This window comes from Bos indicus x Bos taurus, chromosome 29, assembly GCF_003369695.1.
Source record: "Bos indicus x Bos taurus breed Angus x Brahman F1 hybrid chromosome 29, Bos_hybrid_MaternalHap_v2.0, whole genome shotgun sequence".
Lineage (NCBI taxonomy): Eukaryota > Metazoa > Chordata > Mammalia > Artiodactyla > Bovidae > Bos > Bos indicus x Bos taurus.
The window spans coordinates 43,623,396-43,638,767 of NC_040104.1; the positions used below are offsets into that span (position 1 = coordinate 43,623,396).

The following is a 15,372-nucleotide window of genomic DNA, read 5'->3' on the forward strand; positions in this document are numbered from 1 at the left end:
ATGACAATAGTGGTATAAAGGATCCCTAGGATTTCGTCCTGTGGAAAAACGCCAGGGCTATGCTCCATAATGCCACTAATATATTGCAGTGGGGGAAACAATAATCTCATGCTGGAGATTAATTTCTCCTATGGCCTTACTTTTTTTCTTGTCACAGTTTTATTCCTAATTGTTTGCACGCCATACATTTCACCCATTTAAAGCATGCTGGAATTAAGCTGCTGGGTTGGAGTCCTTGCTTTGCCGGTTGGTTTCTGTGTGAGCTTTGGCAAATTGCTCAATATCTGTGTACTTCAATTTCTCCATATATAATATGAGGAGATGAATACTTTTGTGTAGCGTTGCCATGGGAATTGAATGGCATAATAAAGTTGCACATCAATGATTGTCCTATAGAATGTGTTCTATAAATAAAAGTTGATACAGCACTATAAAGCGGTATATGAGTGTTGATGATAGAATCAATCAAGAGCTGTGCAAATTACAAGAAAATTGGCGTCATTTACAGAGATAGACAGGCTTCTCAGGTGGTGCTAGCGGTAAAGAACCCACCTGCCAATGCAGGAGACATAAGAGATTCAGGTTCAATCCTTGGGTAGGGAACGGCAGGAGGGCATGGCAACCCACTCCAGTGTTCATGCCAGGAGAATCCCTTGGACAGAGGAGCCTGGTGGGCTATGGTCCATTGGGTCACAAAGTGTTGGACACGACTGACTCGACTTACCATGCACTCAAGAGATAGGCAAGACTAAAAGTCTGTGCCATAGTGTTCATCTTTAAGGAATGGGTAGGATTTCCACACAAAGAAAGGAAAGGAACATTGCAGACAGCAGGGAGAGCTAGCTGAACAAAGTAGTCTAAAGTGGCTAGATCCCAGTGTCCCAGGAAGAATGTATGTAGGCACGTATATTCTGTTTCCTTAAATACATTTGGTGCTGCAGCTTCTGCATTTAGAAATAAATCATGTTTTCAGAAGAGATGTCTTGGGTTGGACATCTGACTTCTTTCTTGACTCATGGTGAATTATTTACATGTTTGTGTCTCCTAGCTGATCATAACACTTTAAGATCTGAGACCATGACTTAGTTATTCACATGTCCACAACAGGGCCCAGCCAAGTATGGGGATACAGTCATTGTTCAATGAATATTCGTCAAGGGAGAGAAGGAATCCATGAATATTCATTTTGCAGACAGTATACATAACAACTTTCTGGGATGGATGAGGGTTATTATACTTAGTTCTGATCTTACCATGCATATCTTAAACATCACATTTCAGTGCATGTTTAAATACAAAAGCAGTGGACTAGCGATTGCATGGTAATAAGGGCTATTGTCTCCATGCTCAGGCATTTTAAGAGCCACTGGCAACTGTAACTCAATCAAACATGAAAATCTCTGAACGGGGAGGTGATCTTTGGGAGCTTTGATAGAGGAGCAGTGAGACTGGGAAGGAAAGGAAAAAAAAGGGTGTGATAATGCGCAGGTTGCACTGAGTGAAACTTGACTTAGCTGCGCTGAGCGTCTCTGAGTAAATACAGCGAGGCTCAGGTGTATCCCACCTGAGGGGTGAGGACGCTGAAGTATTTATCTTCCAGTTTACGTTAGTCTCAGATGAGGCTGCTCCTGAAGGCATTAACTCTAGCACTCCCATCTGTCCAACGTGCGAGACAAATATGCATCATGCACCTAAAGACCATTTTAAGGTAGAATCGGGGGGATGTCAGGGGACTGCAATGGATGGTTCACTTCCTCTGCTTCTGTTGTTGTTATTCAGTCGCTCAGTCGTGTCTGACTCTCTGTGACCCCATGGACTGCAGCACACAGGCTTCCCCGTCCTTCATTATCTCCTGTAGTTTGCTCAAACTCAAGTCCTTTGAATCCATGAGGCCATTCAACCATCTCATCCTCTGTCGCCCCTTCACCTCCTGCCATCCGTCTTTCCTCTGCTATGGTCTACCATAGCCCACTGCATGCATTACCCAGATTCACTCACATTGCAGGTCAAGTTCATTCTGTCTTTTCACTGATTTTTTTCTTTTAGATCACTTGTTATAGTTCCAAAAGAGAGACCAAGAAAGAGAGAACTTAAAACAGGAAGGCTGTAGTCTCCTGCTGTAGTTAATCTTGAAGCCATAACTGATATTCATCATTTCCCTCCTTTATTACTTCCATTCCCTAGACCAAGCTGCTTCTAGTCTGGTTCATCGTGTGGTGAAGTGACTCAGTCTTCGAGCCCTTAGAGGATGAGTCCCTGGTTGCTTGTCCTCATCAAGATGTTGTAGCTGCAATTGCCATCTCGTTTTCTCACCAGGGTTGCATCAAGATGCAGGCCAGTGAGTCCCATGATTTCCAGACATACTCCTTCCTGCTCCATTATTTAGCAACAACTCTATGGCCTCGTCACAATCAGGATGAATTACCCTTGTCCATATAGTAACTGCCTTCTCTGACTGCTGGCCACTGGGCATAAGAGCCAAGAATGATCAGGCTGCAGCTGAAGTCGTAGGTTTACTGTGTCCCCTGGTAGAACTATCAAGAGTTCTAACCCAGCAAAACCTGAAGCTATAAAAAGGGGAAGACCACTTTCTTTTTCTTTTTTTTTTTTCAATTTATTTTATTGGAGCATAGTTGATTTCCAATGTGTGTTAATTTCTGCCATACAGCACAGTGATTCAGTTATAAATACATACATTCTTTTTTATATTATTTTCCATTATGGCTAATCACAGGACATTGAATATAGTTCCCTGGGCTACACAGTAGGACAGGAAGCCCACTTTCTTAAGTGGATTATTTAAAGTGATGGTGGAAGGCTTTGTTCTCCCCTTTGATGCTAGCTATCTAGGACTCAGAACTACATATACAGTATCACTTAATAGTACAACCACATTTTGAACCATGCAGTCTCAAGACTGGATTACGGGGAACAGGCACCACTGACCTTCTCACTGAAGTTGGCATCCCTCTTTTGGGGATATGCCTTATTGGTTTGGGGGGACTTCCCTGGTGGCTCAGTGGTAAAGAACCCACCTGCAATGCAGGAGATGTGAGTTTGATCCCTGGGTGGGGGATAGCCCCTGAAGAAGGAAGCAGCAACCCACTCCAGTCTTCTTGCCAGGAAATCCTATGGACAGAGGAGCCTGGAGGGCTACAGTCCATGGGGTCACAAAAGATTTGGGCGTGACTTTAGTGACTAAACAACCTTATTGTTCTAGTGAAGCGAATGTCATCTGGGCTCTCCTGGGGAACATAATCAGCTGGTAGTTTCTTTGACATTACAAAATAAATACATTATAACATGCCCACTTCTCCGAGACCTTGGAACTCTTCTCCAGTGCTTTGCCAAGGTGGTTCTGGCATAACCACATCGTTTGTTTTAGACCAACATCATTTCCAAGCTTTTAAGGGCTATTCCAGTAGCACGTTGGGATTAGCTCCAGGTGTACTTGCCCAGAATGTTAAAAATTAACCCACATAAGAGTGCTCTCAAACAAATAGATTGTTATCTGATCTTACGTTCTGTCCTCTCTGATCCAGTGTCTCAAGACCAGTTCCTCAGAATATCCTCCTGATTCCTAGAAGCAATCATTAGCCAGGTTCAATAGTTCACTTGCTTAATAATCCATCTCATCTTGAAACACGGATCATACTTTTCCACTCAAGTCATACTGAGATTTGAACCTAATTATTTGTCTAGAAGCAATGAAGGGAGATGGGAGCAGAGCTTGAGAAGGGAAACATCACCTTATAAAACATCCTGCTGAGGGGGGGTTTTAACGTGGTAACCGGCTGTTCTCCACAGGAGAGGGTAAGGGCCTCTTTTTCTGGAGCAGAGTTTCAGAAGACTCTCTGGGTTCAAGCCTCTTAAGAACATCTACCCAAATGTTTCCTCGCATGTCTCAGTGTCCGACTCTTTCCCTATAAAGGCCCTGATTTTAGTGGAGAAGACTTGCTAGCTCTGTGAACGTAGCCTCCATTATAGTTTTCTTTTCCTAAAATCAAATCTTAGGCCTGATTTTCAGCATGGCCTATCCTGGAGCTGAAGGAAGTGAGGGTCACTTTGATTGCTGGTTGGAAGTCTTTAAATTTTTGCACCAAATCTCGAGTCAAGTGTTAACTGACGCAAGCCTGTAATTTTTTTTTTCCCTATAGAGTTTCATAGAAGTTAATGAACTCTGCAATCACGTCTTTCCAACACAAGAGCAATATAAGATTTACTTTCGACTGTATTCTATCTCAATCTACCTGATGAGACTCTTAGTAATTATGATGCTATAACTGGCCAGGGATTGGCTCCCCCATATTATCCACCAGTAAGGGGTTCCTTGCTACCACCTAGGTAGTGAGTCATTCAGTTCAAAAGCTCGTGTCAAGCCTCAGCTTCCTAAACCACTTCTATCCCAACTAACTTGGGCAGGTTTTGGTTTCTACCATAAGACCCTGAAAGAAGGATTTGCGTGAAAGTAACTTATCTAGAAAGTGACCCAGGAAGCACTTGTAGAAGAGTGAGGCGGTGAGGAAAGAAGGAAATGGAGTTAATAAAGATGAAAGCCAATAAGGATGAAATGAAGACCATAAAGGATGAGGCAGGTGGGAAGGTCTCCCCTATGGGAACCAAGGTCTATTAATCCCACTGGGGGTGTCTAAGAGACTGCAGAGAGCATGCTCAGAACTGGTCTTCTGAAAGAAAAAGAACCTAAAGTATTTATCCCCCAATCCCTGCTGTCATTGGTTCAGGGATGCTCTGGAGATATTAACTCACTGGGCTGCCTGCCTCATGGGTCAAGAGTTCCAGGGGCCAGAGAATGCCCTTAGGGAAAGGATCACAAACACGAATAATAGGAAGCGGTGTGGTTGGTATTTATGGAGACAGTGAATGCCAAGATAATATGGGTAGGACACCCAAAAAAAAATCTGTTACCAAGTTCCTATGAGTATATTATCAACACCAATGAAAACTAATGCCCTTCAAGAGCGGTAGCTACCTGCAGCATACCCTGTACCACAAACATCGTACAAAGCAAGATATCAACACGTGTGTTTTAGTTGTTTCTCTCTATGTTGATTGGTTTGGCAGCTTTCCTGGCCAGAATATATGAAAATATATTCCTCTGTTTAACCAAAAATTGTGTAGATACACTGCTTGCACTCTTGGCCTACATGCCAATATGAACTGTAGATACAGACGAGATGCATGACTCATTTCAGTTGTAACAGTACCCTTCCTTTAAGTGCGTCCCTCACATCCCTTTTTTGAAATTACATTTTAGAAATGGGTCGAGAGAACAATGGACACACAGTCAAAAAAAGAAAAAAAAGTTCAGAATACTGAGAAACTTGAAGCATTTGCAGAAATAAGGAAACAGCATCTTTTCATGTTTTATTTTTCACTTGTGAAAATATATATAATATATATTACACATACAGAAGAGTCCCACAGCTCAGGTGTTAGAGAAAGCAAACAGAAAGGCATGTACCAGGGGAGGTCTTTTCATAAAGTTTTCAGTGAAACCAACATTCAGGGCACGGCAATTGACAATAAAAGCAACGAAAGCACAGGAAGCCTGTGTCCACGACTCTGAAGAGCTAAATCAGAGACAACTCCAGGTCCACTGAGAATGAAGGTCATCTCTGGAGAAAGGACAGCTTCTACTTAATAGGCCTGTCAGAGCAGCAGAGGATGTACTGAGGTCTGGACAAAGACACCAGGGGCAAAGTGAAAGCCAGCGCTTAACTTGACAGCTAGTCTGTTCTTGTCCCCTTTCTCTTTCAGACCTGAGGCCCTGGCTGACCCAAAGATGCCAATAATAGGGCCAACACTGTTTGTGCAGAATTACGGTCAGCTACAAGACAGAATTTTGTAACAGACTAAATATTTTAAAAGCTTGTAAACACTGTGCTGATGCTGTGCGGGGGTGGGGTGGGGGGGCAGACATAAAAAGGAACATTTGCTATTTCTCTTGGAGGAAAGAAAGTTACAGGCATAGGTCTTTGGCTTGCCCCAGGTGTATCCCCATCCTGACATTTATCCAAGATGGTAGGATTTGAGACGCAATTCATGAGATGATTGGATTCCTCCCACCATACTCCAGCACAGAAGCCTACTAGGATTTGGAACAGCTGGAGCAGCTGACAACCCTGGGCGATGTGAGATGTGGCTTCACAATGTCAGGCTGAATGGACTCCATCAGGTCACACTCATTGGCAAGTATATGTTTCACCAGGCATCTGGAGGCCTCATCGATGTTGATATTTTCCTAAGGGGAGAAAACAGCTTTTAGTATTCAGTATTCTAGAATAACACCAGAGCAGAGATTTATATGAAACAAAGGGCAGTATTTAAATATCTCTTTCTAAACCCTGTCCCATGCATCCTCTTTCTATTCCCCTTGCTCTTGTTTATTCCTTCTAAGAACTTTACATTTTAGTCTTTCACAAAAGTAAATATATGGATTTGTTTTGTAAATATTCATTAGCACATTTTTGATCATTTAAGCTCAACCCTGAGTTCACGTGCTATGAAAGCTTTCGGTAACTTTTTGAGTTCCACAAACAACAAACCTCTCACATTTAACAGAGCCTTAATAAAAATTCCTCTGAGGGTTTCTAAATCTAAAACAAGGTGAAGTTCTGGTTGTTTTTTTGTTTGTTTGTGATGTTGTTGTTGTTCTTACTGGTTTTTGTACCAGAATTGATTCACACCCCCAAATCAGTGGCTTAAAGCAACAAAGTCCTTGTCACTCATCCTACATGCATCATGGGATACCTGGCTTTTCCGCCATCAACCCAGGCCAAGAGAATTCCATCTCTATGCTTGCCATGCTTGCAGAAGCAGGGAGAACAGACATGGTGAATTGAGCATTGGCTCTTATTGCTTCTGGAGAAAAGTGAAAGGGAGACACAGCGTTTATCCTCCCATTTCATTGTCCCATGAAAGTCACGTGTTCAGAGCGGCCGAAGCAGTGCAGTCCTCCGTTGGACTGGAAGCTGGAGAGCCAGAATTCATGTCCCTGGGCTTCCCTTTCCTCATCTATGTGACAGTCTTGATGATAATGCACGTGCTGCATGCTCAGTCACAAATATCAAATGTGGGATATCATATCTGTTCACAGGTAAGACAAATTTAGAGAGATTAAGAGATTCCTCCCAGCACCAAGATCATACAGCAGAAGGGTTTGAGGGCCAGAATTCACAACCAGATGTTGCTGACATCAAAGCCTGGCTCTTACCAAGTTTTATTCCTTTTTCAACTTTTCAAAATCAAGAGCAATAACAAAAGTTCTTACTACAATGTTAGGACCAGTGGGTGCAAAATAAATCTTAGATCCTTTCTCTTTAATAAAGCAAGTTTTAAGCATTAAAAAGCACCCTCCTAGATAAGCAATATAAGTTAGATTTGACAGTAGTATTTTTTAAACCTCCACTCCTATATTAACTTGCCAGTAAAATAGGGTTCTTTTATTTTAATGTATAAATTGGCAAAATCTACTAATGAAGACAGTGAAGCGTGGACAAATGAATGAAAATCCACCAACCTCATAAGAAAAACAGCTAAAACTTAAGCCAAATTAGTGGCAGCCTAGCAGGGTCATTTTAGTAAAAGACAAGATGATGTCAGTGAAACTGTGACTTTTAACACATTAGCTGGTGTCAAGACTAGGATGTGAGATTATGGAGGATGGGGCTCTGGACTAAGGAAACCATCAGAGCCAAGGAGTGGCTGTGCCTACGTTTAGACTGTACATGGGAACAGGGTAGCAATTCATGATGACTCACCGTCACTCAATCTAAATTATTTAGATTCCTCCTAAGAACGAGGCATACAAAGACAACACTAAAGTCTGTCCTTGCGAGAACTTATACTAGCAAGGTAAACAGCAGAGGTATAATAAGGTTGAAAAGGGTGTCTGGAACCTGACTACTATGAGCCCTGGATGAGAACTTGGCCAGACAGAGCCACTGAGATTTCTTTGCAAGTGAAGTGTCAAAAAACAATTCAATACAAATCCATTACTAGACAAAACTTACATGGACCCTTGGGTGGTGGTGGTTTAGTCACCAAGTCATGTCCAACTCTTGTAGCCCTATTAACTGTAGCCCACCAGGCTTCTATATCCATGGAATTCTCCAGGCAAGAATACCGAAGTGGGTTACCATTTCCTTCTCCAGGGGATCTTCCCAACCGAGGGATCAAACCCATGTCTCCTGTATTGGCAGGTGGATTTTTTACCAGTAAGCCATCAGGGAAGGCCTGGACCCTTAGTACTCTTTTTAATTACTTAATTTATCAGTGAGACCTTGGGAAATACTTATTATGTGTACCATGGTTGCCGTGGCACATCTATTTCAGATTGGAACCTATCAGAGGAAGCCAGGTAGAGGAGCAAGCACTATACTGACCATATGCATTCTGCAAAAGAGCACAGTGTATAGTACATATAGCACAAGCCTGAAGCCAAACTTATCACAGCTCCCTTTCTGGTGATGTGACCTTGGGAAAACTGTTTCAACCACTCCCCACTTTAGTTTCCTCCTCTCTAAAAGGAATCTACTTTACAGATGATTGTAATTTAATACATGTTAATACTTACAACATGCAAGACACTTAGAACAGTGAAGAGGACATAGCATACATTTAATAAATGCTATCTACATCTCAGCTCAGTCACTCAGTCGTGTCCAACTCTTTGTGACCCCATGGACTGCAGCACGCCAGGCTTCCCTGTCCATCACCAACGCACAGAGAGTACTCAAACTCACGTCCATCAAGTTGGTGATGGACTTTAGTTTGGCATCAGTCCTTCCAAAGAATATTCAGGACTGATCTCCTTTAGGATGGACTGGTTTGATCTCCATGCAGTCCAAAGGACTCTCAAGAGTCTTCTCCAACACTACAGTTCAAAAGCATCCATTCTTTGGTGCTCAGCTTTCTTTATAGTCCAATTCTCACATCCATACATGACTACTGGAAAAACCATAGCTTTGACAAGACAGATCTTTGTTGGCAAAGTAATGTCTCTGCTTTTTAATATGCTGCCTAGGTTGGCCATAGCTTTTCTTCCAAGGAGCAGTTCAGTTCAGTTCAGTTGCTCAGTCGTGTCTGACTCTTTGGGATGCCATGTACTGCAGCACACCAGGCTTCCTTGCCCATCACCAACTCCTGGAGCCTACTCAAACTCATGTCCATCAAGTCAGTGATGCCATCCAACCATCTCATCCTCTGTCGTCCCCTTCTCCTCCTGTCTTCAATTTTTCCCAGCATCAGTGTCTTTTCCAATGAGTCAGTTCTTCGCATCAGGTGGCCAGAGTATTGGAGTTTCAGCTTCAGCATCAGTCCTTCCAATGAATATTCAGGATTGATTTCCTTTAGGACAGACTGGTTGGATTTCCTTGCAGTCCAAGGGACTCACAAGAGTCTTCTCCAACACCACAGTTCAAAAACATCAATTCTTCAGTGCTCAGCTTTCTTTATAGTCCAACTCTCACATCCATACATGACCACTGGAAAAACCATAGCTTTGATGAGATGGACCTTTGTTGGTGAAATAATGTCTGTGCTTTTCAATATGCTGTCTAGGCTGGTTATAACTTTTCTTCCAAGGAGCAAGTGTCTTTTTATTTTATGGCTGCAGTCACTATCTGCAGTGATTGTGGAGCCAAAAAAATAAATAAATAAAGTCTGTCACTATTTCCATTCATTGTTTCCCCATCTATTTGCCATGAAGTGATGGGACCAGATGCCATGATCTTCGTTTTCTGAATGTTGAGTTTCAAGCCAACTTTTTCACTCTGCTCTTTCACTTTCATCAAGAGGCTTCCTCTTCACTTTCTGGCATAAGGGTGATGTCATCTGCATATCTGAGGTTACTGATATTTCTCCCAGAAATCTTGATTCTAGCTTGTGCTTCATCCAGCCCAGCATTTCTCATGATGTACTCTGCATATAAGTTAAATAAACAGGGTGACAATATACAGCCTTGACATACTCCTTTCTAATTTGGAACCAGTCTGTTGTTCCATGTCCAGTTCTAATTGTCGCTTCCTGACCTGCATAAAGATTTATCAGGAGGCAGATAAGGTGGTTTGGTATTCCCATCTCTTGAAGAATTTTCCAGTTTGTTGTGATCTAAACAGTGGAAGGTTTTGGCATAATTGATAAAGCAGCAGTAGATGTTTTTCTGGAATTCTCTTGCTTTTTCTGATCCAGCGAATGTTGGCAATTTGATCTCTGGTTCCTCTACCTTTTCTAAAACCAGCTTGAACATCTGGAAGTTCACGGTTCACGTACTGTTGAAGCCTGGCTTGGAGAATTTTGAGCATTACTTTACTAGCGTGTGAGATGAGTACAATTGTGTGGTAGTTTGAACATTCTTTGTCATCACCCTTCTTTGTGATTGGAATGAAAACTGACCTTTTCCAGTCCTGTGGCCACTGCTGAGTTTTAGAAATTTGCTGGCATATTGAGTGCAGCACTTTCACAGCATCATCTTTTAGGATTTGAAATAGCTCAACTGGAATTCCATCACCTCCACTGGCTTTATTTGTAGTGATGCTTCCTAAGGCCCACTTGATTTTTCATTCCAGGATGTCTGGCTCTAGGTGGGTTATCATACCATCGTGGTTATCTGGGTCATGAAGATCTTTTTTGTAGAGTTCTGTGTATTCTTGCCATCTCCTTGAAATATCTTCTGCTTCTGTTAGGTCCATACCATTTCTGCCTTTATTGTGCTCATCTTTGCATGAAATGTTCCCCTGGTATCTCTAATTTTCTTGAAGAGATCTCCAGTCTTTCCCATTCTATTGTTTTCCTCTATTTCTTTGCACTGATCACTGAGGAAGGCTTCCTTATCTCTCCTTGCTATTCTTTGGAACTCTGCATTCAGATGGGTGCAAGTGAAAGTGAAGTTGCTCAGTCATGTCCGACTCTTTGTGACCCCATGAACTATACAGTCCATGGAATTCTCCAGGCCAGAATACTGGAGTGGGTAGCCTTTCCCTTCTCCACGGGATCTTCCCAACCCAGGGATCAAACCCAGGTCTCCTGCATTGTGGACGAATTCACATGGGTATATCTTTCCTTCTCTCCTTTGCCTTTAGTTTCTCTTCTTTTCTCAGCTATTTATCTACATATTCTCCTCATTTAATCATCAGGAGAACATGATAATGTGTGTATTCTATTCCTTTACTTTGCAGCTCAGGAAACTGAGATTGAGACGGGATCGGTGGCTGGCCCAGAGCCAGATGTGAGTCTAAGAACAGTAAACACTAATATTTGCTGTGATCTCTACAATATACTAACTGTAAAAAGGCAAGATGTATGTGTTTAGGGCACAGCCTTATCTCAAGTCCCAGTAAGTATTTTCCCCAAATAAATAAAGGAGCGCAGTATAAGCAGGGCATGCATTTCCAGCCTTAAACGGTTAAGAAGTTGTGTCGGGGCCTAGGCCAGGCTGCTCTGCACTGCTGCCCATCTGTCTTTCTGTTCACTCTTAAAGTCACAGCCAACGTCTAGACTAGCAGAAGAGAGAGCAATACAGAACTCACTTCCCTCTCCCTCTCCTGTGAAACATGAGCATGAACAATCAAACCCTGCCTGATAAAACTGTAGGTTTGGACCTTTGGGGCAATTATATTGTGATATAACTGACTGTGCTTCTTGGCAGCCAAGTAGACACAGCCAGGCCCACATTTTCTAGGTGATTGTTGAGAATCAGCTGTTGGTTTAAGTGCAAAATACTACCTGGGAATTTTTATTGACATTTCTTCTAGAGAGTTTTAACAACACTTGCAGGAGCATCTTTTGCAGTAAAGGTAATTTATCCATCCTAAGACTTCCAAGACACATACACTTAGACTGAATCTGGCTGTGATTTCTTTACATATTTGCAGTATGACAAGGTGGTCTATTGTGCTGACCACTTTAGGTTGATGTGTGCTCATCTTCACATCTCTAAGCTTGCCTCGAGAAGTAGCCTTAAAATGCCCAACAAAGCATTTTAGTAAAAAAAAAAATGGTGGTAACTACCATAGTATTACTGAGTGTCCACACTGTGCTGGGCATATAGCAGATGCTTTACTTATGGACACATTGTTCACATCCAATCCTTACAAAAATCTATTAAATAACTAACAGCCATATTTTAAAGGTAAGGAAACTTTAACCTTTACCAAGGTTAAGTAACTTAACTAGAACAGAGTAAGAGCTCGGTCAATGTGTCATTCCAACCAAATAGACCTAACTCCATTTTCTATCCTGCTCCCATATATGACATGACCTTATCTCCAAGATTAGAACAGATATTAAAATAGTTTTATTTCTAAATCAGCAGTATGCAATCCCGGCTGCATATTCATTCAGCGAGTTCAATAAAATTTGTTGCCAGGGCCCTCCTTCCAGACATTGGTCTGGGATGAGGCCCAGCATGGGTATTTTTTTTTTGTTTTTAAGATTTTCCACTTCTTTGAAATGTGCCTTCAGATTTCAGACACACTCATATCATTAAGAGACACATATCATATCATTAAGAATGTCTTTAAAGATGCTCCTTTCATTTCAGTCGTGAACTCTCTGGAAATAACATGTAGTGCAGCGATTTTAAGCTGCAGTGATTTTGATCTTCCCAGAGAGAAAGGCATATAAATCTAACTATCTGAGGTCTTAGGTACGTGTCAGTTTTTTTTAATTAGCTCTTTAGAACATCTGTCTGGTGGCAAATTATTTAATCTCTGACCCCCCCCCCCCACCCCCAGTGCCAGAGAGCAAAAACATCCTAGCAGAAAACCTTTACTTCTGCCTCGTTAGAAGCTGGCAGAGAATTCATCCTCCTCTAATCTTTCCAAATACATCACCCTCCAACACACCAAGTGTACCAGGCGCTCTGAGGTTAGGGTACTAAATTCCTCAGCTCCGTGAAATTTTAATTAGAGCAGATGGCTCATCAGATAATAATGCCAGTGCAAGAAGTCTTACGCAGAACAAGTGCTTTGAAAATACTTTCTCTAAGAAGATCCAGCGCTTGTTTATGGAGTGCATAAGTGGCAAACCCTCTGCGAGCTCTCATTGACTGTAGGTCCAGTCTAATGCAGGGCAAGCACAATGCACACCCGTATTTCCATCTGTACAGAGTGTTTTCTTCCCTCACCCCCCAGATCACTCTTCCCTTCCTTTGGGCAACTACTTCCTCCCTTTGGCAGTCATGAGCTTCTCCTGAGACTCCTCTAAACTGAGCCCTACATCTCAGACCTTGTTCTCAGAAGCTGGAGTTTCATGTAATCTTCACGACAAAGACAAGATGGGAAGTATTGATGTTATTTGACAGAACAGGAAAGTGAAGTTCTGAGTGGGTAAAATGACATAGTCAAGGTCTCAGAGACAGTAAGAGGCAAAATTTGGCTTCCAATCCAATCCTCAAAGGTTCTATATCATCTCTCCTTCTCCTCACTGATGTCTTATAGTTCCCGGCCAACAGTTTGTAAGGGCCCAAGCGAGGGTCTACCTCAATCCAAAGCCCATAGTTTTGCATTTCGCCACATGTTCTCAATGAAAGGAAGACAGATCTGAAAGTTATCAGATTTTAGTCTACCTAATAGGCACTGGGAAGGATGGGTGGAGTCATATTGTCACTGATTTCAACACAGGATAGAGTCCCATTGTCAGCATGGACATATGGAGGAAGAGAACGTTCACAGATAAGATCAGCTCCAAAGACCGTGTCCCTCAGACAATAACTCCTCTATCCCCACCATCACCCAAGTTCAGCCCCTGTCCCTCATGCACTAGATGTAAAAGTCCATCTCACACCCTCTTTCTCCCCACTTTCCTACAGTCCCAGGGCCTCCTACCTTAGAGCCCTTTCTCCTTATCTCCCTCTCATCCCTCTCCCAGCACCTAGAGCTCCACTCCAGCCATGGAGCATCTCCAAGTTTATAGAGAACCACCCAACATTAAAGAGAGAGGGAAATTAGACATCAATAATTCAGCTGATGCACTAATTCAGCCTGACTTTGATGCATTAGGAAATTAAGGCACAGAGGAGGGAAGAGACGTGCCTGGCATCACACAGGCTACCTCTTAGTTCTCCAAGTAGCACTACTGGTGAAAAATCCACCTGCCAATGCAAGAGACATAAGAGACAAGGGTTTGATCCCTGGATTGGGAAGATTTCCTGAAATGGCACCCCACTCCAGTATTAAAAATTCCATGGGCACAGGAGCCTGGTGGGCTGGCTACATTCCAAGGGCTTGCAAAGAGTCAGACAGGACTGAGCAACCAAGCTCTTAGCTTGCACAGTAGTAAAGAATTTGCCTGCCAAGCAGGAAACACGAGTTCAATCCCTAGGGCAGGAAGATGCCCTGAAGGAAATGACAACCCACTCCGGTATTCTTGCCTGGAGAATCCCATGGACAGAGGAGCCTGGCGGGTTACAGTCCATGGGATCACAGAGTCGGACATTTCTACCATGATTAAAGGCTTCCATCCTGACATCTCTATGTGCCAAGTCAGAGGACTGAGACTAGAACATTGCTGTCCCAGGAAGTAACGGAAAGAGAATGAGGCTTGGAGTCAAACTTGGAAACTCGGTTGCCATTTACTGCAGGACCAAGAGAAAGTCTAAACCCTGAGCCTCCTTTGCTTAGTCTGTAAAATGAGGTTAATGACAACTACAGTGCATAAGGTACCTGTTAGATTAAATGATACACACAGACGAAGCCCCTAGACATCACATATATGCCCTCGGATGAATACATGCTCTGTTTTTGAATCTGCCTCTCTTCACCTTCTCCCTTTAAGTCATTCTTCAGGGATCACTTTTCATAAGAAGTTGCCTCTCACTCCCCCAGGCTGAGACAAGTGCCCCTCTATGTGGGCACCTATCACTAGTCAATATGATGGCTGGTTTGTCTGTATTTTCACAGCACAGGAGGCTCCTGGGCGCTTATTGCTGTAGCCTAGTGTCCAGCACAGTACCTGCAAGTAGCAGGCACTTGGAAGACACTGGGGAAGTGAACGAACAAATGAATGCGTGACCTAATCAAGGAGGCCCTCAGAACAGCAACAAGTTCAGGTTTCAACCTGAAGACAATTTCAGTTGTGAGTTATTTCTTCAGGGGGTAAAAAGGAAAACATATGCACAGCAGAATTTACTTCACAAGTCAAACTGCTTGTTCTTATCTTGTGTTCCAGCTACGATTTGACACAATTCTTTTTAGGTAAAATGAAGGAAGACTGACTGAACCAGTTTATAAAAATTGAGCTGAACTGCTAAAGGCTTTGCAGTCGAGTGGACCTATGTCAGAGTACTGACTTTTCTCTTTTAAAAATAACTCTTCATATCTTGTTGCTTCAAAAACTACTTCAGGTGACCTA

General features: G+C 42.6%; 1 protein-coding gene across 1 annotated transcript in view; it reads right to left on the reverse strand.

Annotated features, from left to right (window-relative positions):
- Window positions 1-5,360: 5,360 nt before the first annotated feature.
- Window positions 5,361-15,372, reverse strand: part of RAB38 (RAB38, member RAS oncogene family) — a 66,114-nt gene continuing 56,102 nt past the window's right edge. Inside the window, exon 3 of the mRNA XM_027532275.1 lies at window positions 5,361-6,262. Within this exon, the coding sequence (XP_027388076.1) occupies window positions 6,110-6,262 (153 nt within the window). The 3' untranslated portion in view covers window positions 5,361-6,109. The remainder of the gene's footprint in view (window positions 6,263-15,372) is intronic.